At 40.9% G+C, this 26,395-nt stretch overlaps 1 protein-coding gene across 1 annotated transcript in view; it reads left to right on the top strand.

Moving 5' to 3' along the window:
* The window catches only part of ccdc135 (coiled-coil domain containing 135), a 99,065-nt gene that overhangs the window by 52,919 nt on the left and 19,751 nt on the right, over positions 1-26,395 (top strand). The window contains exons 9-14 of the mRNA XM_072264897.1: positions 4,357-4,429; positions 7,848-7,976; positions 8,778-8,906; positions 11,907-12,130; positions 17,964-18,179; positions 24,620-24,730. Of these exons, the coding sequence (XP_072120998.1) occupies positions 4,357-4,429; positions 7,848-7,976; positions 8,778-8,906; positions 11,907-12,130; positions 17,964-18,179; positions 24,620-24,730 (882 nt within the window). The remainder of the gene's footprint in view (positions 1-4,356; positions 4,430-7,847; positions 7,977-8,777; positions 8,907-11,906; positions 12,131-17,963; positions 18,180-24,619; positions 24,731-26,395) is intronic.

Here is a 26,395-nt window from a genome sequence, read left to right as displayed (position 1 = left end):
TATTTTCAAAAAATATAAACATGAACTTGGACTGAATAAATGCAAAACATTAAACATAAAGAAAGTGCAATAGAGCTAATAGAATATAAAACAGAGCAGCAGGATATAATATAATCGATGGATGGATATGAAACGTAAGTGTAGTGGCTTGGTTAAGATTTTTACTGCTATGCTGTAGATATTTCATTTTAGCAGTTCTGTAAGAGCAGTCTATTCTGCTTTTAGCATGTTTGGGTTTGAGCTAAAGATGAGGAGCTATGTTGTTCAACTTAGGAATGTTGTTTCAGCCAATCAGGATGGTGGAATTGGAGAAGGTTCTAGAGAACGCTGAGCGGAATGGTTTTTCTGACAGACACTAGTGTGGATCGAGGTCTTTTTGTCAGGCATTGGAAGAGGACAGGAGGGAAGATGGCTGAGGATGTTGTCCTTGTTGCACAAGATGCTTGGTGCAAATGAATGACTTCAAGGAGAAAGGACCAATACTCCTGTTTGTTTGAGGTGGATTTCGAGCAACTTGCAGAAGGTGGTGTGTGCTTTCATGCAGACTGTGGGTCCAGCGCATGAGTTAAAGACAACTTCAACATGAGCTCCAACTTATAGACTGGGTTAACTGTAATGGGCCCTTTTTATTTTTTTCCTTTTCTTTTTCTTACTGCTTGATAAAGCTGACATTTGTAAATGTACTTTCTTTATAATTGTATGTAGTGTACGGTCTGTTATTTTTTGCCCACAGACAATTGCATGGGAGCAGTAGTTCACACGGATCGGGGTTCAGGTGGGCAAGATATCCCAACTTCCTGGGTTTGTTGGGGCCCAAGTCATATTGAACCTAGAAGTATGGTTGTTTTCTCATCGCTGAGTCTGGTGGCTGTTAGTGAGGGGCTAACGAACTGCTTCTCTAGAGACGCCCGATAAAAGAGGGGTTTCATTAGTATCTGAGATACCAACAAGGAAAGAAAATAGATCATATTGCGATAAAGGAAAAAAAACTTGACAGAATTTACTTCAAGGCTTAAGAAAATCTGCCAGATAGAGCTCAATGGTAAAAATATAACAAAGGCAATAAACACTTCTGCTATACCTATATCAATGTATTCTCTTGGCATAGCTTCTTGGTCCGAAACTGATCTGGAAAATTTACAAAGAAAGATAAGGACTGAAATGACAAATTTCAGAAAACATTATGTACATTTGAATGTGCTTAGATTAACACTACCTAGGACAGAAGGGGGAAGATTAATAACAGACATTAAAAATCTACACAACAGTTAGATAAAACTTCTAAGGATATACTTTCATCAACAAAAACATGAATCAGCACTCCACACAAGCATATGCAATTCTGATAAGAAGTATACACCACTAAACTTAAATGAGAACACAACCCCCAAAAAAATGAAGACATTATCACTATTGAAGAAAAAGTTAACTAGTGGAAGAGCATGACCCTCCATGGAAGACACCCCTATGATCTGGGCAGACTAGATGTCGACAAAGAAGTGTCGAACGCCTGGCTCAGAGTTAGAGACCTTTTCCCAGAAACAGAAGGGTTCCTTGTAGCATTACATGACCAGGTGGTTAACACAAACAATTATCAAAAATACATAATAAAAGATCAACAAATTCAAGCTGATCAATGTAGAAAATGCTGAAAAAAAACAAACAATCCAACACATCACAGGATCCTGTAGCAGTTTACTACAGTCTGATTACTTACACAGGCCTAATCAAGTGGTAAACATCATTCATCAAAATCTTGCTTTAAAACACAAACTTGTAAATGAAATTACACCTTACTATAAATACAAGCCTCATCCAGTTTTAGAATCAGGATATCACAAATTATATTATGACTGATCAGTTATTACAGATAGGACAATCTATAATAACCATTTGGATATTATAGGATAAACAAGCAAGAACAACTTATTTGATAGATATAGACATTCCGAACACACATAACTTACAGAAATCAAGGAGTGAAAAGCACCAGAAATATGCTGAATTAAAAGAGGAAATTGAAAGACTTTGGAACATGAACAAGGTTCACATTGTCCTGATAATAATATCTACAACTGGTGTCAATCCCAAAATCACTACACAATAGCACTAACAATTAGGGCTACACAGTAATATCTATATAAATCTTCAGAAAGCCATGATAGTAGACACCACTAGAATAGCTAGAAAGTTCCTAGCAATTGACAAATGAGCGTGCTTGGCTATGCCCAAAACTCAGGTTTTACCAGCTTGGGCTGAGAAAGAATAAATAATAATATTAATAAATAAATATCAAGAGCATGAGATGAAGAATCTCTGAAAGCGAGTCCATATGCTGGGGGAACAGTTCAGTGATGGGGCAAATGAAGTTGAGTGAAGTTATCCCTTTTTGTTCAAGAGTCTGATGGTTGAAGGGTAATAACAGTTCCTGAACATGGTGGTGTGAGTCCCGAAGCTCCTGTACCTTCTTCCTGATGACAGCAACAAGAAGACAGCACGACCTAGAAGGTGGTGGTCCCTGATTATCATGCTGCTTTCCTGCGACAGCACTCCTTATAGTTGTGCTTAATGATGGAGAGAGCTTTACCAGTGATGGACTAAGTATATCTACTACTTTTTGTAGGATTTTCTATACAAGAACATTGGTATTTCCATACCAGGCTGTGATGTAGCTAGTTAATATACTCTCAACCACACATCTATAAAAGTATGTCAAAATTTTAGATCTCGTGCCAAATATTCACAAAGTGCTAAGGAAGTAGAGGCGCTGCTGTGCTTTCTTTGTATTTACACTTACGTGCTGGGCCAGGACAGATCCACTGAAATGAGAATTCCAAGGATCCCCTGATGAGAACTGGCTGATGGACCTTCAGTTTCTTCCTCCCAAAGTCAATAGTCAATTCCTTAATCTTGCTAACATTGAGTAAGAGATTGTTTTTGTGGCACCACTCAGATGGTGATGTCTGCATTGCGGCACTCCTTGTTTAGGGTAACTAACAGAAATTGTTACAAGTATGGGAAAACAAGTTACATTAAAACTCAATATTTTAACAGTATTGGAAGCAGTATGAAGACCAAATAGGTCCTATAATAGGATCCTGACAGTTAAATAGAGATGAAATATATACTGGGACTTTATAACTCATTGTAGGTCTATACGCAGCAAGACATTAAGGCATTCAAGTCATTATGAGGTGGCTGTAAGTAATTCATGCAGACTGTCATGGATTTTCCAAAATCTAAGGCATGCATTACAATAACTCTTTACATAGAATTAATAAATGAATCTCCAGATATCATTGGCTAAACAAAGATTAGGGATTGAATTTCATCTTAAGTTCCTCTAAGTATTTGTTTTTGTCAGTTTGATTGTCAAGAGAACAATGTATGGCTTTTTAAAAAAAGTAGAAAATTAGATTCATGAAAAATAATTTCCATCAAAAAAGGAAACAGGGTTGCTTTAAATTGTGTTATCATGTATTTTTTTCACCTGCCTCTGAACTCAGTATCTTCTCTTTATACCAAATATGTCTGGTGGCGTGTGAAGCAACTATCTCTTTCTGTCGCTCTACAGGCTTCTATGCACCAGATAATTTCTATTTACAGGCAGGACATTCATCTGGCTCACAAAATCCTATCACAAGAATGAACTAGATGAAGAGATTTTTAAAAAGATGAGCTTTACCTGTTACATGTACACTACATCGAAACATGCAGTGAAATGCGTCATTTACGTCGCAAAACATGCACAGTTTGAGAATATGTTGGGAGCAGCTTGCAAGTGCTATGCTACCAGCGCCAACATAGCATGCCTAGTTGTAGGGGTGATGGTCACAGATGTGTATTGGACACTATCATCTTACCACATATTAACCCAGTGTTTAAAGACCTGCTAAATTGGTCTTAATACTACCAGGGTTTCATGGATGGGGTTTGATACTCAAAATCTTTTAATTTAGGAGCTGCAATGCTAGCACTCACCATGTTGGATTGACAGTGTTTGCTGATTCTCCCTGCATTGACCAACCATCTCACACCAAGGCAAGAACTTCACCTGTTCAAATGCTTTTTGAGAGTCAGTACAAACTATAGAATTTAAAATAAATTTCTTGTTGTTTTCTATTAATTCGTGTTCTCTTGGTCTTCAGTTTTACGTTTTCTTGTTGTCAAAAGCCTTTCCCCTTTCTTCTACCTTCCTGAAGCAGGGATACATTGCTGTATTACTGTCCATTGATATTCAAATACCTGTAATGTTTATTTGTGTAGAGCGAAAAACATAGTTCACAGCTAAAGAGTGAATTTGTGCATAAGGATTAAAATCATCACAGTCTTATATCATTAAATTCTCTGTTCCAGGATGAGAAAGAAGTGGAAAAGATTTTTGAGATGCCTCCATCATGGGCTCAGCAAATTGTTATTCCTGCCAAAGGTATCTAAGTCTGCCTGAAATTCTAGGGTTTTATGCTATTTCCAAAAGTAATGATTTTTTAAAAAAAACAAAATTAAAGTTTAATTAGTGGTTAATTTTATGACCATGATTTACTTATTTTGTTGCAATTGGTCTTAAAAGGTTGGTCCAGAATGTTGTGCCAACCGTTTAGCCTGCTCTTAGATTAATCTTAGAGTAGGTTAAAAGGTTGTCAGAACACCTGCGGCTGAAGGGCCTGTATTGTGCTGTTGTGTTCTGTGTTCTATATTCTGTTACTGATCTGATCACATATGTCTCTAATGGTGACACCAGATGTATAGAAACAAATATTAGAACGGATTCACATATCATCCATCAATACATTTCATAGTCAATAAAGTATTTCTGAAGTGCCTTGAAGTCTTTGTGCTCTATTGGAAAAAGTAGCTGCTAACCTGTGCACAGCAAGACCTCTCAAATTGCAGGTAACACTTTTTTTAGGCCCCCAAACAGACCTTCCTGGTGAGGCAACACTTCACTTGTGAGTCTGTTGGGGTCATCTATTGCATCCGGTGCTCTTGGTGCGGCCTGCTCTACGTCGGTGAGACCTGACGCAGATTGGGGTACTGCTTCATCGAGCACCTCCGCTCCATCCGCCACAACAGACAGGATCTCCCGGTTGCCACCCACTTCAACTCTGCTTCACATTCCCATTCGGATATATCCATACGTGGCCTCCTCTACTGCCATGATGAGGCCAAACTCAGGTTGGAGGAGCAACACCTCATATACCGTCTGGGTAGTCTCCAGCCCCTTGGCATGAACATTGAATTCTCCAACTTCAGGTAATTCCTCCCCCTTCCTTCCCCCATCCCAGTTACACTCTGTCCCCTCCTCCAGCTGCCTATCACCTCCCTCATGGTTCTGCCTCCTTCTACTACCCATTGTGTTTTCCCCTATTCCTCCTTCACCTTTCCTGCGTATCACTTCCCTGCTTCCCCTCCCCCACCCCTTTATCTTTCCCCTTACTGGTTTTTTACCTGGAACCTACCAGCCTTCTCCTTCCCACCCTCCCCCCACCTTCTTTATAGGGCCTCTGCCCCTTCCTTCTTCAGTCCTGATGAAGGGTCTCGGCCCGAAACGTTGACTGCTTGTTTCCACGGATGTTGCCCAACCTGCTGAGTTCCTTAGCATGTTGTGCATGTGGCTGCTTTTTTACTTGCTGGAACTGGTTGAGAGAATCATATGAACCAATATAACAGAATTGTCTGGAAAAGTAGCAAATGTCGCATCTATTCTAGGCAAGATCTAACACAGAACGATGTCATCATGGCTCAGTGGATAGTAATGTACCTAGAGACAGAGGATGTGGATTCATTTCTCCCCAAGTGGACATAAAATATTTCATGCCTAAATATGAAGATAAGGAAAGTGTTCTTTTGATTGATGTATTGGGCAGAAAGTGCTTTGTGATGTTCCAAGAAAATGATCACCTGTTCCATAATTTATAAGTTATTAAACACTATAAGTTTCTGCTGAGAGGTAGATGCTACGACTTTTGCTCGGTTCCTCTCACCCCAAGCACCAGAATCCAAGGATAATATAGGATCAGAGTTCACTCCTTATACTCCAGCATTGATGGCTTGTACTTCAACCCTCAGTATAACCTCCTTTAGTAAGATTTGTGTTAAATGAGAGAGAGATAATGTAGTTAGTGCACAGAAGGAGTTCCATATGCTACAGATTACCTTCAGTTCAGCGTGAATAAGAATAGCACAGATTTCAATGCTTCACCTCAAAATGTGATGCTGGTAGATGCCACCCTCCCAAAGCCACTTGCAACATGGAGCTTTAGGACAGATTTGTTCCATTGATGGGTTTGTCCAAATGATCACTAGTTTACCAAGAATAGCATCTCAGAATTCCACAGAGTTGAGAGCCCTGCTTACTGTAATAATATATTGGGTATATTGTGTAATGTTTCATTTCTACAAACTGTGTGCCCAGCCACCAACCCCCCCCCATTCAGTCTTCTCCAATTAATCAAAGGTGATTGATAACTTTCTTAAAGATCACTCTGTTAAAGTTGTCACCCAAATCATCAGAATGACAGTCATACACTTACTGTAAGCATCCCAGTTAAGGGAGTGAAATTCAAATCAATGCAAACACAGCAGTCCCTTTGATGGCTAAGCACTAGTAGACTGGAACCTTGAACATGGATCTGTCAGATAAATGTTGTAGATCTTTTCCAATCCAAATACACTTCCCTAATGAAGTTGAGAAAAAACACTGATGTTGATATTATAATAATGCAATAATAATGCTTATTGCTCATAACAAGCAAGTATGCTGTTGTAAGATGTATGGCTCCAAACCTGCTACATACTTTAACCATGTAAAATATCACTTGGCGGTACATGTGAAAAAGAAAAGCACTAATTATCTTAAACTGGAAATATAAGGGCATTAGCATAAAAAATTTGGTTCGGAACGCTGTTGTTGTTCGTTTCAATTGTTTGCATGATGTGTATTTTTTTCTTTCTCTTGCGTAATCGAGTGTTGGTCTTTCATTTTTATTCTTTTTTTCTTTAATTGGGTTTTTTGGGTTTCTTGCTTTGTGGCTACCTGTGAGCAAGCAAATCTCAAGGTTGTATAATTTATACATTCTATGATAATAAATGTACTTGAACTTGAACAACAGTTGTCAAAACTGACAAGATTTTTAAAGTAAAATTTTTCCATTAACTAATCCTTGTCTGTATTTTACCATGAGTGTGATTGCAATGAAGAGATGAAGAGTGATCTCAAGTGGCACAGTGTGTTCAATATTGGGCAGCACATGATTGGAAGGATATCAAGACCTTGGTGAGGGAACAGGGTAGATTCATAGAAATAGTACTAAGAATGAAGGACTGGAATGATTAAAGTTTATTCTCCTTAAAGAAATAAATCTCTTAAGATTTATTTCTCTAAGGAGAATAAACAGAGAAATAAGGGAGATAGAGGTGTTCAAAGTAAAAAGAAGTTGTCATGCTGATATGAAGAAATTTTACAGTTAGGCAGGTCAGTAAGCATAGAATACAGTATTAAGATAATTTTATGAAGGAACAACAGGCAGTTGAAGAGCTTTCTTTATGCTACAAACTGTTATCATCTGGAATGCACTGCCTGAAGGACTGCTGGTGAAAAATGAGCAATAATCTTCAAAATATGAATTGGATAGAGACTTAAAAGTGAAAATATACACAATAGTGGCAATGCAGCATTTGAGTAGCTCTTACAAAAATCTGATTCAGGCAAGTCACCTGTTTCTGTGGTGTAAGATTCGATGGTTCCCCTTAGAAATATTATTCTCACCTATGAGCATAATAATACAAAATTGGCGTATAAATTTTTAAAAATTCTAAAAATTAATTTAATCTTTTATTTCTTGCAGACATTGAGACACGTTGTCCAAATGGTGAGAAGTTAATTCAGTATAAGAAGGTGAATTTAGAAAAGTATGCACCATACCTGAACATAGATGGGATGGTGAAGCGACTGATTGAATATGAGGATGATGAATGTAAGTTTTCATCGTTTTTGTGTTTTTGTCTACTTTCTTTTTTTTATCCTCCCTCAGGAACATGTGAGTGACTTATCCCAGCAACCCAGTTTTACCTTAGGAATTTGAGGTAAAGAGCTGTTCAGATGTTAGGGCATCACACTTGATTCAATTCAGTCCTCATCCATTGTTCATGAGATCATGCATTGACAAACAAGATTATAGTGAGATGGTCAACAACAGTCCAGTGCTGGAAACTGAGAACTTCCATGTCTGTGTAACTCAATTCTAACAGAGTATCCAGTAAGAAGATTTGCATTTTCCAGCAAGACAGTATAGTGGGGTTGGGAGGGAAGGGAGACCAGCTGTGTTATAAGTTTAGATGCAAAATATTAGTTTTCCGATTTACATTCCTATAATAAGCCAACTGAACTACAGATGCTTCCACTGTAATTACAACTTTACTTCATAAATGATTGGATATTGACTGATGAACCTTAAAATGATGTGGTTTGTACTTGATTTTCTCCTGATTTGTTTCAAACACTTGATGCATGAGGAAATGAGTAAAACCTACCATAAACAGATTTTCTTACTACAACTGTGTGAATTTTAGTCAGTATAGAAAATTATTTGTCTGGTGTTTGTTCTTCAAAAGGAAGTACATTTTTAAAGTGGAAAAGAATAATATTCCATGGGAGAACAGATTTACAATCCAAACTTATGAATAAGAACTATTTAATCAAATTGTGCATTATTAACTACATCAGCAAAAGTGAATTGCACACAAGGTTGAATGACCTTTCTCTTTATCGTCCACAGGTACTACTTTTCTGAAGGTGACAGAGTGGTATGCTAACAGAAAGGATATGCTGGAGAAAATTGAACGTAACATGAAAACTCAGACCATTACAGAGCATTTTAGAAATGGCCGAACTCTGGCACTTAAAAGTGAGGACAGCACTTAGAAAAGCTTAGAAAGATTAAATATGATAGATAGTAGTTTTCATGGAACAATTAGACAACAACGAGCCCATGTGGTCCTGATATCTTCTGTGTGGTAAATAGTATTCAAGCTTTTTCCCAGTGTGCGTCTGCTTTCCACCATTGACTATATCCTGTTTAGTGCAGACTGTTTGATACTGCTGTGATGCCAGAACCATTCTGCTAGGTTGGAACATGTGAAGGTGGTCTCCTTAAAAATTCTCAGTATTTCAAGGGACTGAAACCAGGTGTTAGGTTTGTTCTTGATAAAAGACAAACTTTGCATGGGTTCTAATGCGAGCACATATTTATTTATAAAACATAGCTTCTAGCTCCATGCAGAGTGTGTGCGACCAGGTCTCCAGCATCATTTCAGGTTCCAGGTGAACCACCCGCATTGCCCACTGGGAACTGAAGTTCTTTATTATGTACTCACATAATAGCATATCTTTTCCCTTTTAAAAAAAGACAAACACCAATATTATGCCCTCATAAACCTGCAAGAAACAATAATGCTTTCTAACAAAGATATTTACATTAACTTGAATTGTAATGTCGCTTATTACTCATCAACTCTCAATCAGTCTCTGAGGTGGTTTGATGATCCTTTTTGGTCTGCTGTATGTTTCCACAGATGTGTTGCTTTCACTTGCTGTTTTAATATTAGTGTCCATCTGAGAACTCTGAACAAGTTTATGTTTTCACATTTGCTGCCAAGATCATATCTGTTCTTGTTCTTGCTGTGTGACCATAATTTGCTCTACATGCCTCATAATGGAGCCCTCAGCTACATGTGATCAGTGAGTCTTTGCAGAAGTTCCAACTGATTCTGTCTCAATTCACAGAGCTCCTTCTGTATACTGTATATCAAAGATAGCATCTCCTCCTTTTGGTTTTTGTTGAACTGTTGCTGTTGTTCTCACCTTTTGATCTGTGTGGCCACTCCATCTTCCTTTTTTATTTTTCAACTTCGGAGAGGATCGTGGGGATATTTTTGATTTCCAGTCTTTAACTGGAAGTCAATGAGAGACAGATTTTGAACCAAAGCCACATGATGTGCAAGCAATATTGGCGGCTTATTCGTCATGATCACTGTTTAGCACTGGCATCCTGACTGTTATGGAAGGTAGAATTCTTGTGCTTGTCTTGCATAATCTCCCTGGAGCTCTCGTGGATACTGTTACGAGTTTCTCGAGTTACATCAGGTAAGCATTTGAGCACCCCCTGCTCCCAAAACATCTGCATACTCTTCCATAAGTGAGTGTGGTCACCTTTGGACTGTGAAGCCACTATGAAAACTCTTTTCACCAGGTTGAGTTTTCACATGCGCTCAGACCTAAAATTGGCTGTACTCTCTTTAGGTGCTCTCCTTTATGCTTGAAACTCACTATACAGCCCCCTTTCACAAGAATGTTCTCTCCAGTATAGCCTGTCACTTTAAATTTCACTGGGTAAATCTTGCTCTTTACCTTCAGAGTCTTGTAGTTATCAATGGACAACAGATTTACCTGGGCTCCAATGTCAAACTTGAATGACTCATTCACAGTCACTGGAACAATGTTTTACCAGCACCAGCAATCCACAAAGAATTCCTTCATTTCCTCAGCAACTGTGTGCACTTTTCTGTTGGTAGCCCCAGCTTTGCAGCACTTTGCAAAGTGATTCTTCTTCCCACAATTATTGCAGGACTTTCCATAAGCAGAATACTTCTTTAGAATGTGCTGACGTCTGCATTTACTGTTTGAGCCTACCTCTTTGCTTTGCTGTTGCTTTGCAAAATACCATGTCAGCATGTATTGTTGTTTTTGCCTTGTACAACCCCTTAGCTTATGTTCGTGTGGATTCTGCTGCCCTGCACATATCCACAGTCTTTTTCAGTGTTAATTTTTTTTTCACAGTAATCTTTCTCTGATCCCATTCCCTGAAGTAACACAAACTATTTCGTCTCTAACTACTGAGTTTCTCAAATCTCCAAACTCACAGGACTTATTCATTGTGTGCTAGCTTTGACCAACACCTTGTTCCTTGAAACAGGAAAATAACTTGTATCTTTCAGAAGTGATATTTTTACTCGGGATGAAAGACTCCTCAAATTTTGTCACCAGAGTGTCCAAAGTAAAGGCTGTCTCATCAATTTGAAAGCTGTTAAAGATGTCCAAACCATCTTTGCCAATTACATGTAGCAAGATAGATGCTTTCAATTTTTCCTCTGCCCTGCTGGCTCTGCCTGCTGCTGAGTATATATTGAATCACAGTTTGAAGTATTTCCAGTTATCTGTTAAATTGGCAGTATACTGCATAGGTGCATGAGGGCTTAGGTTATCCATTACGTGGATTTTCAATGTTTCTCACTTTATTCTCTTAGTGAACTTCAGGAACAACGTGCTGTGTTGCCATGCTGGCTGCTGATCTCACTTGCTTCTAGCACAGTCTTTTTCTCCCCCATGAGAACTAACGCGTCTCTTTCTTAGTCGCTTGGGGTATTCACTTACTCTCTGTGCTTAGTCCTCATGCCAACTTCTTACACCATGTTATGTTTTCTCATGATAAAAGATAAACGTTGTGTGGGTTTTAATGCTAGCACATATTTATTTACAGTACATGGCTTCTAGCACTATAGTGAGCATGTGTGACCAGCTCACCAACTCAACTTCTAGTTCCGAGTGAACTGCCGCATTGCACACTGAGAATTTAAGTTCTTTATTATGTACTCATATAAGAACACACCAGAGACTAAAGAGCCCCAAAATGATTTCAAGAGTTTCTTTTGAGCCCAAAAATAGCGATGCGTTTTGGTTCACATGGAAGAAGAGATGTCTATATTCCACCTCTTTGTAAGAAGGATTTTGAGGACCATTCCATGGTCTTATTTCCTTGTTCCATCCAGTGGGCTCAGACCCTATGGAGTGACAGTAAGAAGTGGCAGCATTTGTTCCTCCATGACACCCTGATGTTCATTTCTTACAGAACATGTCTACCGATCTTCCGAGCCAGAGACCGAAAGGACAATGACGTTCAATGGTAAGCTTCGTGTGGATGGGCTCATGAGCAGAGTGGAAACCCCTACTGAGCTGATAGAGCAGTTCAGCAACAGGCCAGATTTCCTCATTTACAGGAACACAATATTTGCCGGACGACAAAAGAAAGTGAAGCTCCCGGGATCTTTTCACTCAAGCTACCGGACCATTCTGGTAAGTAATCCATTTCTTCATCCTCTTTCTCTTCCTATGTTCTCCCCCTTTATTGCAACTCCCATGAAAATTGTCATTTGCTGTTTCTATGTCTTGATCCTTTTCCAAGTAGTAACTATTTAAGATGTACATGTGCTTAAAAAAACAACACATCAACAAGTTACTTAAGATTCGAAGGCATTATAAATGGCAGCTGAGACTGTTGTCAGGCAAAGTGTCGCCAGATAGTGGTCCGGAAAAGGGAAGTGACCTTGTGAGCAGGTCCTAATGAAGGGTTTAGACCTGAAAGCTTGAGCATGTAGACACTAAGAAAGAGGTTGTACTGGAGCTTTTGGAAAGCATCAAGTTGGATAAGTCTCTAGGACCAGACAAAATATACCCCAGGCTACTGTGGGAAGCGAGGGAGGAGATTACTGAGCCTCTGGCAATGATCTTTGCATCATCAATGGGGACGGGGGAGGTTCCGGAGGATTGGAGGGTTGTGAATGTTGTTCCTTATTTCAAGAAAGGGAGTAGAGATAGCTCAGGAAATTATAAAACAGTGAGTCTAACTTCAGTGGTTGGTAAGTTGATAGAAAAGATCCTGAGAGACATGATTTATGAACATTTGGAGAGGCATAATATGATTAGGAATAGTCAGCGTGGTTTTATCAAAGGCAGGTTGTGCTTAACAAGCCTGATTGAATTTTTTGAGGACGTGACTAAACACATTGATGAAGGTAGACCAGTGGATGTAGTGTATATGGATTTCAGCAAGGTGTTTGATAAGGTACTCCATGCAAGGCTTATTGAGAAAGTAAGGAGGCATGGGATCCAAGGGAACATTGCTTTGTGGATCGAGAATTGGCTTGCCTACAGAAGGCAAAGTTTGGTTGTAGATGGGTCATATTCTGCATGGAGGTCGGTGACCAGTGGTGTTCGTCAGGGATCTGTTCTGGGATTCCTTTTCTTCATGATTTTTATAAATGACCTGGATGAGGAAGTGGAGGGATTGGTTAGTAAATTTGCTGATGACACAAAAGTTAGAGGTGTTGTGGATAGTGTGGAGGGCTGTCAGAGGTTACAGCGGGACATTGATAGGATGCAAAACTGGCTATCCACTCTATCTATTCCTCTTATTATCTTGTGCACCTCTATCATGTCTTCTCTCATCTTCTTTCTCTCCAAAGAGTAAAACCCTAGCTCCCTTAATCTCTGATCATAATGCATCCTGGTAAATCTCCTCTATACCCTTTCCAATGCTTCCACATCCTTCCTATAGTGAGGCGACTAGAACTGGACACGGTACTCCAAGTGTGGCCTAACCAGTGTTTTATAGAGCTGCGTCATTACGTCGCGACTCTTAATCTCTATCCCTCGACTTATGAAAGCTAACACCCCATAAGCTTTCTTAACTACCCTATCTACCTGTGAGGCAACTTTCAGGGATCTGTGGACATGTACCCCGAGATCCCTCTGCTCCTCCACACTACCAAGTATCCTGCCATTTACTTTGTACTCTGCCTTGGAGTTTGTCCTTCCAAAGTGTACCACCTCACGCTTCTCCTGGTTGAACTCCATTTGCCACTTCTCAGCCCACTTCTGCATCCTATCAATGTCTCTCTGCAATCTTCAACAATCCTCTACACTATCTACAACACCACCAACCTTTGTGTCGTCTGCAAACTTCCCAACCCACCCTTCTACCCCCACATCCAGGTCATTAATAAAAATCATGAAAAGTAGAGGTCCCAGAACAGATCCTTGTGGGACACCACTAGTCACAATCCTCCAATCTGAATGTATTCCCTCCACCACGACCCTCTGCCTCCTGCAGGCAAGCCAATTCTGAATCCACCTGGCCAAACTTCCCTGGATCCTATGCCTTCTGACTTTCTGAATAAGCCTACCGTGTGGAACCTTGTCAAATGCCTTACTAAAATCCATATAGATCACATCCGCTGCACTACCCTCATCTATATGCCTGGTCACCTCCTCAAAGAACTCTGTCAGGCTTGTTAGACACGATCTGCCCTTCACAAAGCCATGCTGACTGTTCCTGATCAGACCATGATTCTCTAAATGCCCACAGATCCTATCTCTAAGAATCTTTTCCAACAGCTTTCCCACCACAGACATAAGGCTCACTGGTCTATAATTACCTGGACTATCCCTACTACCTTTTTTGAACAAGGGGACAACATTGGCCTCCCTCCAATCCTCTGGTACCATTCCCATGGACAACGAGGACATAAAGATCCTAGCCAGAGGCTCGGCAATCTCTTCCCTCGCCTCATGGAGCAGCCTGGGGAATATTCCGTCAGGCCCTGGGGACTTATCCGTCCTAATGTATTTTAACAACTCTAACACCTCCTCTCCTTAATATCAACATGCTCCAGAACATCAACCTCACTCATATTGTCCTCACCATCATCAACTTCCCTCTCATTGGTGAATACCGAAGAGAAGTATTCATTGAGGACCTCGCTCACTTCCACAGCCTCCAGGCACATCTTCCCACCTTTATCTCTAATCGGTCCTACCTTCACTCCTGTCATTCTTTTGTTCTTCACATAACTGAAGAATGCCTTGGGGTTTTCCTTTACCCTACTCACCAAGGCCTTCTCATGCCCCCTTCTTGCTCTTCTCAGCCTCTTCTTAAGCTCCTTTCTTGCTTCCCTATATTCCTCAATAGACCCATCTGATCCTTGCTTCCTGAACCTCATGTATGCTGCCTTCTTCCTCCTGACTAGATTTTCCACGTCACTTATCACCCATGGTTCCTTCACCCTACCATTCTTTATCTTCGTCACCGGGACAAATTTATCCCTAACATCCTGCAAGAGATCTGTAAACATCAACCACATGTTCATAGTACATTTCCCTGCAAAAACATCATCCCAATTCACACCTGCAAGTTCTAGCCTTATAGCCTCATAATTTGCCCTTCCCCAATTAAAAATCTTCCTGTCCTCTCTGATTCTATCCTTTTTCATGATAATGCTAAAGGCCAGGGAGCGGTGGTCACTGTCCCCCAGATGCTCACCCACTGAGAAATCTGTGACCTGACCCGGTTCATTACCTAGTACTAGATCTAGTATGGCATTCCCCCTAGTTGGCCTGTCCACATACTGTGACAGGAATCCGTCCTGGACAGACTTAACAAACTCTGCCCCATCTAAACCCTTGGAACTAATCAGGTGCCAATCAATATTAGGGAAGTTAAAGTCACCTATGATAACAACCCTGTTATTTTTGCACCTTTCCAAATCTGTCCCCCAGTCTGCTCCTCTGTATCTCCGCTGCTACCAGGGGGCCTATAGAATACCCCCAACAGAGTAACTGTTCCCTTCCTGTTCCTGACTTCCACCCATACTGGCTCAAAAGAGGATCCTGCTACATCACCCACCCTTTCTGTAGCTGTAATAGTATCCCTGACCAGTAATGCCACCCCTCCTCCCCTTTCTCCCCTGCTCTCTATCCCTTTTAAAGCACTGAAATCCAGGAATATTGAGAATCCATTCCTGCCCTGATGCGAGCCAAGTCTCTGTAATGGCCACTACATCATAATTCCATGTATATATCCAAGCTCTCAGTTCATCACCTTTGTTCCTGATGCTTCTTGCATTGAGGTACAGACACTTCAGCCCTTCTGCCTTACTACCTTTACACTGTTTATTCTGCTTCTCTTTCCTCAAAGCCTCTCTATATGTTAGATCTGGCTTTACTCCATGCACTTCTTTCACTGCTCTATCGCTCTGAATCCCATCCCCCTTGCAAATTAGTTTAAACCCTCCTGAACCATGCTAGCAAACCTACCTGCAAGGATATTGCTCCCCCTCGAGTTTAGGTGCAACCCATCCAATCTGTACAGGTCCCACCTTCCCCAGAAGAGATCCCAATGATCTAAAAATCTAAAACCCTGCTCCCTGCACCAACTCCTCAGCCACGCATTCAACTGCCATCTCCTCCAATTCTTACCATCACTGTCACGTAGCACTGGCAGCAATCCTGAGAACGCCACCCTTGACGTCCTGTTCTTCAGCCTTCTGCCTAGTTCCCGAAACTCACACTTCAGGACCTCATCCCTCTTCCTGCCTATGTCGTTAGTACCAACATGTATCACGACTTCTGGTTGCTTTCCCTCTCGTACCAGATGTCGTGCACCCGGTCAGAGACATCCTAGACCCTGGCACCCGGGAGGCAACAAACCATGCGGGTGTCCTTCTCACGTCCACAAAATCTCCTGTCTGCTCCCCTGACTATAGAGTCTCCAAGGACGACAGCTCTCCTCTTCTCCGTCCCACCCTTCTGCACCACCGCGTCAGACTCAGTGCTGGAGGCCCTGCCACCGTGGCTCACACCTGGTTGGTCGTCCCCGCTAACAGTATCCAGGATGGTAAACTTATTATTCAGGGGAATAGCTACAGGGGTGCTCTGCACTACCTGTCTGCTCACTGAACTCTGAACTCTCTACCTTTGACCTTCCATGTTGTTCCAATGACGCCCACTGTCAGATCAGGAACAACACCTCGTCTTCAGCCTAGATACACTGAAGTCTTTGGTACTCAGTATTGAATTCAACAGTTTCAGATAATAAGCATTTACAGTTGTGACAGAACTAGACAGCTCTGATGTAAAGAATTTTTGCACAGTAACTCTTATTCACTCAATCTACAGTACTGTGCAAAAGTCTTAAGCAAATATATATTTATATAGCTAAGGTGCCTAAGAATTTTGCACAGTACTGTAGTAATTTTATGTATTGCACTCTATTGCTGCTGCTGCATAAATGCAAATTTCATGACATATGTGAGTGATGATAAACGTGATCCTGATATGGGTCTCTATTGTGGATGAGAGTGGAACCAGGGGAATCATGGTTAGGAAAGGGTGAAGGGAGAGGGGAGGGAGTGGGAAGTGCCAGAGAGACATCATGTAATAACCAATTATTTAGAATTAAATGACCTTGCCTGGTGTCTCAGGGCTGGGTGTGTCGGCACTCCTTCTCTGCCACCTGCCCCACACCCCTCCTGTGGTGTTCCACCCTCGCCATTTCCAACATCCTTTGCTCCTGTCAGATTTACAAACTCGCTCTGTGCTCCACATTGACAAATACAGTACTATGCAAAAGTCTTAGGTGCCCTCGCTATGCATATGTGCCTAAGCCTTTTGTATAGTATTGTATATTTTCTAATCTAATGTACTTACAGAGTTTCTTTTTATTTTCAGCAATTGCTCTGTTCTACATGACATAATTTGAGTATTGTTTTCCATTCAATTGTACTCATTCTTCTGTTTACAGTTCATCTAGATACAGTTTACAAATCCACTACAATTTACAAACATTCATTTTCCTGTCTTAATTGGCATTGAAAGCAATTGAGTCATCCAAACATCCTTGGTTTTCACACTATCATTTATATTCCATCTTCTCTCTCCATTCTTCCTCCTATCCGCAAATAAAAACAGATTTATTTTCACATTTTTGATCTTTGGAAAGGGTGATTGTTGATAAAAGGATGAAATATTGACTGTTTCTCTCTGCACAGATGCAGCCTGACCTGCTGAGTATCTTTAACATTTTCTGTTTCTCTCCAGAAATACCTTTACCACTACAGACAGAATTGCCACAACTTAACTCTCATTGGCTCCACCCAAGAACCAAACTTACTCTTTATTCTTTGCTCATTTCCCATTTTCTTTGCAACTTAAAACTTCTTGCATTTCGAATTTTTCCTTGATGTGATTAAAAAATAGTCAGTGCTATTAATCCCAGGGTGACACTCCAATGATGCTGCATGACTTGCTGAATATTTTCTGATTTTTTCATCTTTTTGCTTCTCCTTTTTAGAAAATAACAGAACGCTTTGCCAGAAACAGAAAAAAGCTAGCCCACGAGGACGTGGCAGAGCAAATATTCCTGATTACTGCAGAGCATATCCAAGTGACATATCATCGTGAGGATGACAGGATCACATCGGTGAAGAGAGAGTTCATCCTCCCACCAAACCTGATTGAAAAGGATGATGAAGAGGTTAACATGGACCAGATTGTCATGACTTTTGAGGTAGAGTCACATGCTGTCTGTATAGAAAAAGCAAAAAGGGTGCCATGTTAGTATAGCAGTTAACGTGATGCTATTACAGCTTGGGGTGTCGGACTTCAGAGTTTAGTCCTGGTAAACTGTAAGGGGTTTGTACATCCTCCCTAAAGGAAAGCATGGGTTTCTTCTGAGTGCTCTGGTTTCCTCTCTGAGTCCGAAGACATACCAGTTAGTAGGTTAAATGGTCATTGTAAATTGTCCTGTGGTTAGACTAGGGTTAAATCGGGGTTGCTGGTGACGCACCTCGCAGGCCTATTCTGTACATCATTCTGATGGGGTAATTGAAACAAAGGGAGGCATAATTTTTAAATATGAGACACAAGAGCATCTACAGATGCTGGAAATCTGGAGTAATACACTCAAAATACTGTAGAAACTCAGCGGATCAGGAAGTATCTATGAAGGGAAATGAACAGTCGACATTTCAGGCCAAGACCCTTCATCAGGACTAAAAAGGAAAAAGGAATAAAAGGATGGGAGGGGGGTGGAGCACAGCTGGCAGGTGATAGGTATGTCCTCATGAGGGGGGTAGATAGGTAGGTGGGGGAGGGAGAAGGAGGTAAAAGGGAATGATATGAGAAGTTGGGAGATGACAGGTGGAAGTGGCAAAGGGCAAACAAACAACGAATCTAGTAGGAGAGGACGGTAGATGGAGTAAAGGGGAGGGGGTGAGGAACCAGAGAGAAGTGATGGGCAGGTCGAGGATACTGAGGGGAGGAAAGGGTAGGGATAGCAGGAGCCACAGAATGAGGGAAAACAGGCAGTTGGAAAACAGGAGAGTGGTTAGATTTAAGGGTTTCAAAATGAATTTGATCCTGGGACTACCTGGAACTAGGACCTGCTCCTTCATCTGCCTCCTTTAAACCCATTGGTATTTGAGTTATGACCAAGTTCCAGAAACTTAACCAGTTTTTGAAACTTGTGAATTTTTTTTACATCAAATTCACAGTCAAAATTCACTCCCTTTTCTCTAGTCTGGTTTTCATGGCACTTTATTCAAGATTCAAGATTGTTTAATATCTTTTCCTTACACGTGTAAGGAAAATGAAACAATTGTTACCCTGGATCCAATGAAGCACTTAAAAACACAAAAGATAAAGAACACAATAATAATACCAAACATATAATAAATATAAATACATACGGTAGCTTCTATACGTAGTTTGATCGTATGTCCATGAAGTGACGCTGGACCGTACCTAAGGTGGCTGATGGGAAATAATAAAGTAGAGGTGTAGATCAACCTTAATGCTTGGGGAAAGTAACTGTTTTTGACCTTGGTGTTCCTGGCATGGGTGCCCTGTAGCCTCCTTCCTGATGACAGTGGGGCAGCCCATGAGCGGGGAGTGTGGGATATGACATGTTACTCACCCTTTTCTGGCACCTTTCCATATAAATATCCTTGATGGTGGACAATCTGGTGCCGGTGATGTGTTGGGCAGTTTCGACTACCTATTGTAGAGCCTTCCTGTCCACTGCTGTGCAATTTCCATACTAAGCAGTGATGCAACTTGTTATGATGCTGTCTATACTGCACACATGTAGAATGATATGAGTATAGTTTGCATAGTCCAGCTCTCTTTAGCCGCCTGAGAAGGTAGAGGCATTGGTGAGCTTTCTTGACTGTGTAGGATGTGCTCTGGGATCACAGAGGTTGAGTACGATGTGCACTTCCAAGAGTTTGAAACTATTTACCGTTTCCACGGCTGTGCTGCCGATGTAAATGGGGTGTGAATGGTGTGAGTTCTCCAGAAGACCATAGAACATAGGAATAGAATTAGGCCATTTGGTCCATTAGGTCTGCTCCACCATTTAGTCATGGCTGATCTTCTTTTCCCTCCTCAGCCCCATTCCCCAGTCTTCTCCCCATAACCTTTGATGCCATGTCCAATTAAGAACCTGTCAAGCTCTGACTTAAATACACCCAACAACCTGGCCTCCACAGCTGCCTGTGGTAATAAATTCCACAAATTCACCACCATCTGACTAAAGAAATGCCTCTGCTTCTCTGTTTTAAATGGACACCCCTCTATTTTGAAGCTGTGCCCTCTTGTCGTAGACTCCCCCCACCATTGGAAACATCGTTTCCACATCTACTCTGTCTAGGTCTTTCAAAATTCTAAAGGTTTCAGTGAGATCCTCCCTCATTCTTCTAAATTCCAGCGAGTACAGACCCAGAGCTATCAAATGTTCCTCATATGATAACCCTTTTTTCCCGGAATCATCCTTGTGAACCTCCTCTGAATCCTCTCCAATGCCAACACATCTTTTCTTAGTTGAGGAGCCCAGAACTGTTCACAATACTCAAGGTGAGGCCTCACCCGCGCTTTATAAAGCCTCAGTATCACTTGTATTCTAGATCTCTTGAAATGAACGCTAACATTACATTTGCCTTTCTCACCACTGACTCTATCTGCAAGTTAACCTTTAGGGTGTTCTGCACAAGGATTCCCAAGTCCCTTTGCATCTCAGATTTTGGATTTCTCCCCATTTAGAAAATAGACTGCACACTTATTTCTTCTACTAAAGTACATGACATTACATTTTCCAATATTGTATTTCATTTGCTACTTTCTTGCCCATTAACCTAATCTGTCTAAGTCCTTCTTCAGCCTATCTGTTTCCTCAACACTACCTAGCCCTCCACCAATCTTTGTATCATCTGCGAACTTGGCAACAAAGCCTTCTATTCCATCCTCTAAACCATTGACATACAACATTAAAAGAAGTGGTCCCAACACCGACTTCTGTGGAACACCACTAGACACCTGGTAAACAGCCTCATATTTGGCACCTTGTCAAAGGCCTTCTGAAAGTCCAAGTACACAACATCCACTGCATCCCCTTTATCTATCCTTCTTGTAATCTCCTCAAAGAATTCCAACAGGTTCATCAGGCAAGATTTCTCCTGAAGGAAACCCTGCTAACTTTGTCCTATCTTGTCCTGTGTCAGCAGGTACTCCATAACCTTATCCTTAGCAATTGACTCCAACATATTTCCAACTACTGAGACCAGGCTAACTGGTCTATAATTTCCTTTCTGCTGCCTTCCTCCTTTGTTAAAGAGTGGAGTGATATTTGCAATTTTCCAGTCCTCTGGCAACATGCCAGAGTCCAATGATTTTTGAAAAATAATTACAAAGCGTGCTGTGCGCAAGGCCCGAGCAGCATCCACTGCCACGACAGCACCCACCCACTTGTGTCCCACATGTGGGCGAGCCTTCAGGGCCCGGATTGACCTCATCAGTCACCTCTGGACCCACAGTCACCAATCTCCCATTTGACTTTGAAGCCATGGTCATCTTCGACTACGAAGGACGAACAACAACTAATGCCTCCACAATTTCTACCGCTACCTCTTTCAGAACCTTTGGGTGCAGTTCATCTCATCCAGTGTCTTATGTACCCTTAGGTTTTTCAGCTTTTTGAACTGCTTCTCCCTTGTAAAAGTAACTGCGCTCATTTCTCTCGCATCCTTCAACATCTGGCACACTGCTAGTGTGAAGATGGATGTAAAATACTCATTTAGTTCATCTGCCATCTCCATGACCCATGTTTATTATTTATCCAGCCTCATTTTCAAGAGGTCCTATATCCACCCTCATCTCTATTTTATTTTTACATGCAGGTGGCCCCCGTTTTCCGAACGTTCGCTTTATGACACCTCGCTGTTACGAAAGACCTACATTAGTTACCTGTTTTCGCTAACAGAAGGTGTTTTCACTGTTACGAAAAAGGCAGCGTGCGCCAGAACAGCCAAGCTCCTCCCACCGGAACTGCATTCTAGCCACCACTGCTTAAACACGTGCTTTATCTCGATTTATGCATCCATTAGCAAGATGAGTTCTAAGGTATTGGAAAAGCCTTAAAAGAGCTCGTAAGGGTGTTACACTTAGCGTAAAACTAGACATAATTAAGCATTTCAATCATGGTGTATGAAGTAAGGACATTGTCTGCGCATTGGACTTGCCTGCATCCACCATTCGCACGATTTATATGTAGAGAGAAAGAATTTTGAAAGTGACCGATGTTACTGTTGGTTCTGCTCGTAGCAAAGTGGTCTCTCTTAGTCGGCATCCAGTAATGAATAAAATGGAAAGTCTATTGCTTGAGTGGATTGATGGGTGTACAAAGCGTGGTGTTCCGTTAAGTTTTCTTATACTTAAGGAGAAATCAGTCAGTCTTTTTAATAAGCTGAAACAGAAAGTACTGGACGGTGGTGACGAAGGTATTGCAAAAGTGGAATTTAAAGGTAGTCATGTGTGGTTTGATCGGTTCCTGAGGCGAGGGCAGCTTCATAATTTAACGTTTACCGGAGAGAGTGCTTCAGCTGATACTGAAGCTGCCGAAAAGTTCCCAGCAGAACGGAAGAAAATAATTACGGAAGGTGGTTATTTGTATAAGCAAGTGTTTAACTGTGACAAAACTGCAATTTATTGGAGTCTTCCCGATTCTGGTAAGTGAAACTACACTGTACATACATTATTTCTACTTCATATAGGCTGTGTATTTTATGTGTTATTTGGTATGATTTGGCAGCTTCATAGCTTAAAGGTTACTGGAGAGAGGTTTTGCCGAGAGCGCTTCCGCGAGATTTTCGCTGCGCTAGACAGTGCTGCAGAAAAGTATTTCTACTTTATATAGGCTGTGTATTTATCATATCATTCCTGCTTTTACTATATGTTACTGTTATTTTAGGTTTTATGTGTTATTTGGCATGATTTTGTAGGTTATTTTTTGGGTCTGGGAATGCTCAAAAAATTTTCCCATATAAATAAATGGTAATTGCTTCTTTGCTTTATGACATTCCGGCTTACGAACCATTTCATAGGGATGCTCTACCTTCGGATAGCGGGGGAAACCTGTACTTGAAAAAGTTTTTCCTATCTGCTTTGATATTGTTTGCTAGCTTGCTTTCATATTTCTTCTTTCCCCTCCTAATGATTCTTTTAGTTGCTCGCCATAGGTTTTTAAAAGCTTCCCAATCCTCTGTCTTACCACTAATTTTTGCACTGTTGTATGTCCTCTCTTCTGCTTTTATATTAGGTTCGACTTCCCTCGTCAGCCATGGTTGTACTATTTTTCCATTTGAGTATTTCTTTGTGTTTTGGAATACATCTATCCAGCACCTTCCTCATTTTTCCCAGAAACTCACACCATTGCTGCTGTGCTGTCAATCAGCAGATGATTCCACTGTGCAGCAATAATATCCCAGCAGCTCCTTCCAATTTATTTTGGCCAGCTCCTCTCTCATACCACTATACTCCACCTACACTCCACTGAAATACTGCTATGTAAGACTTTACTTCTTCCCTATAAAATTTCATGTTGAACTCAGTTATATTGTGATCACTGCCTCCTAAGGGTTCTTTTACCTTATGCTCCCTAATACCTCTAGTTCATTATAGCTGATCCAGTATAGCTGATTCCCCTCGGAGGCTCAATGATAATCTGCTCTAAAAAGCCATCTTGTAGGCATTCAACAAACTCACTCTCTTGAGATCCATTACCAACCAGATTTTCTCAATTGGCCTGCATGTTGAGATCGCTTATAACTATCATAAGTATCATAACATTGCCCTTTTGATACACCTTTTCTATTTCCCATAGTAATCTGTGGTCCACATCCCAGCTGAGCCCTGTATATAACTGCCATCAGGGTCCTTTTACCCTTGCAGTTTCTTAACTCAACCCACAAGGATTCAACATCTTCCGATACTATATTACATCTTTCTACTGATTTAATTCCATTCTTTACCAGCAGATCCACGCCAATCCTTCTGCCTACCTTCCTATCCCTCTGATACAACGTGTAATATTCAGCTCCCAACTACAACCATTTTTCAGCCACAACTTAGTAATGTCACAACATCATGCCTGACGATCTGTAACAGTGAAACAGGATCATCCACCTTATTTCTTATACTCCGTGCATTGAGATATAGTATTTTCAATACTGTATTTGCCACTCTTTTTGATTCTGCATCCTTAATTTACTGATACTCACCCTGCTGGCTGCAATTTTGTTCTATCATCTGAAGCTAATAACCATGTCCTTTGGCTTGTTGACATTAAGAGGTTCTTTGCTTGGCACCAGGCCTTGAGATCTTCCACCTCCTCTCGATAGGCCGTCACTCAAAATTCAGGAACCGTTTCTTCCCCTTCTGAATGGATGTTGAACCCACGAACATTACCTCATTACTTTTTTTCCTATTTTTTGCACAAATTATTTAACTATTATATGTGTATATTTACTGTAATTCAGTTTTCTTTTCCTCTGTATTATATATTGCATCGTACTGCTGCTGCAAAGTTAACAAATTTCATAACATATGGCGGTGATATTAAATCTGATTCTGATTCTGATGCTAATGAAATCCATTTGTCATTCTTCTTCCCTGAAGGTTGACCCTTTGACAAAGCCATGTAAAAATGTGGTTCTGTATCAGACAATGATGGAACTTCTGAAAGCACAAGCTGCATCAATTCAAGCTGTCAGAGATTCTGAACACGAGGTAGTGTTCGAGCTACTTTGTTTGTTTATTTATTTATATTTATTGATTTATTGAGATACAACACGGAATAGGCCCTTCCGGCACTGCAAGCCACACTGCCCAGCATCAGCCTGATTTAATCTTAGTCTAATCATGGAACAATTTACAATGACTAATTAACCTACTACCCCTTATATTTTTCGACTGTGGGAGGAAGCTGGAGAACCCAGAAGAAACCAACACAGTCGTGGGGAAAATGTTCAAACCACTACGTCACCATGTTGCCCTTGTCATCGCTCAGTGATCCAAACAATTGATTTCTTATCTCACAATCTGAGAAAAAAAATCAAATATACATTCATATCCACAGTGATGATGAAAGGCTTTAGAAGTATATTGTTACATAGCCAAATATGGCAGCTAATGTGTACACTTTGAGGGCAGCAAAGAGGCAGAGTTAGTAGAGCTGCTGTTTCACAGTACCAAAGACCTGGTTTCAATGTGATGCCTGTGTAGAATTTCCACGTTCTCCGTGTGTCCAAAGGGGTTTCCTCTGGAGGTTCTGATGTGTGGTTTGGTAGGTTAATTGGTCATTGTAAATCTCTGCTGGTTTGTAGGTAAGTGCTAGAATCTGGAGGACATTGATGGGAAGGTGGGGAGAATAAAAAAGTGTAATAATAGAGGATTAGTGTAAAATGGGTGATTGGTGGTCGGTGTGAACTTGATGGGCTGAAAGGCTTGTTTACAACCTGTATCTCTCTCTGTAACATTGCACAAGTAACAAATGTGATTAAGAGGGTTCATGTATTTTGGTGCAGTTACTGGAGGAATAACTATTTGCCGGGACTATGATTCAGAGGGTCTTTCATCTACCAAGCATTTAAGTCTTCAGCTCTTTCTGGAATGGTTTCTTACTATAATTATTGATGATCAAAATCTAGATTTGGCATTATAATTGTATGTTGTGACATCCGTGCACAGTAACGGTAGTTTGTAACTGTAATGGTAATACAAAGATCTGGTCTAACTATCTAGAGAAGTGGATTCAAATCTTAGAACTGGAATTAATTAAAATGTTAATTGGATGCTAACTGCAAAACTACAATGTTGCCCAGGAAATCCATGCGACGTACTAAAATAGGGAGGGGAATTTGCTGCCGGTTCAGGTTCAGCCTATATGTCATTCAAACCCAGGTTTGATTTGGTTTATTATTGTCTCATATAGTGCAGTACAGGGCAATGTGATTGGCATTTAATCCAAAACAATTACTTTTAGCCAGTCTCTGAAAAGGGCTAGGAATTTATAGCCACTCATACTATTGGGTACTGAAACTACTTTCCTCACAAAGGCAAGAAGCCTTTCCATGCGACCACAAGGCATCGAAGCAGACTTAGGCCACCTGGCCAGTCAAATCTGCTCTACCATTCCATTACCATTGGGCCACAGTAGCGTTGTGGTTAGTGCAACGCGATTACAGTTCGAGGCGTTCTGGAGTTTGGACTTCAATTCCTGCAGTGTTCTGTAAGGAGTCACTGTACATCTTCCCTGTGGAATGCGTGGATTTTCCCTGGGTGCTCTGATTTCCTCCCACAATCCAAAGACGTAGCAGGTAGGCTAACTGGTCATTGTAAATTGTCCCATGAATAGATTAGGGTTAACTGGGCTGGCACTGCTCGAAGGGCCAG

The sequence above is a fragment of the Mobula birostris genome, chromosome 1 (genome assembly GCF_030028105.1).
Source record: "Mobula birostris isolate sMobBir1 chromosome 1, sMobBir1.hap1, whole genome shotgun sequence".
Taxonomy (NCBI): Eukaryota; Metazoa; Chordata; class Chondrichthyes; order Myliobatiformes; family Myliobatidae; genus Mobula; species Mobula birostris.
This window is presented reverse-complemented; position numbering and strand designations above follow the sequence as displayed.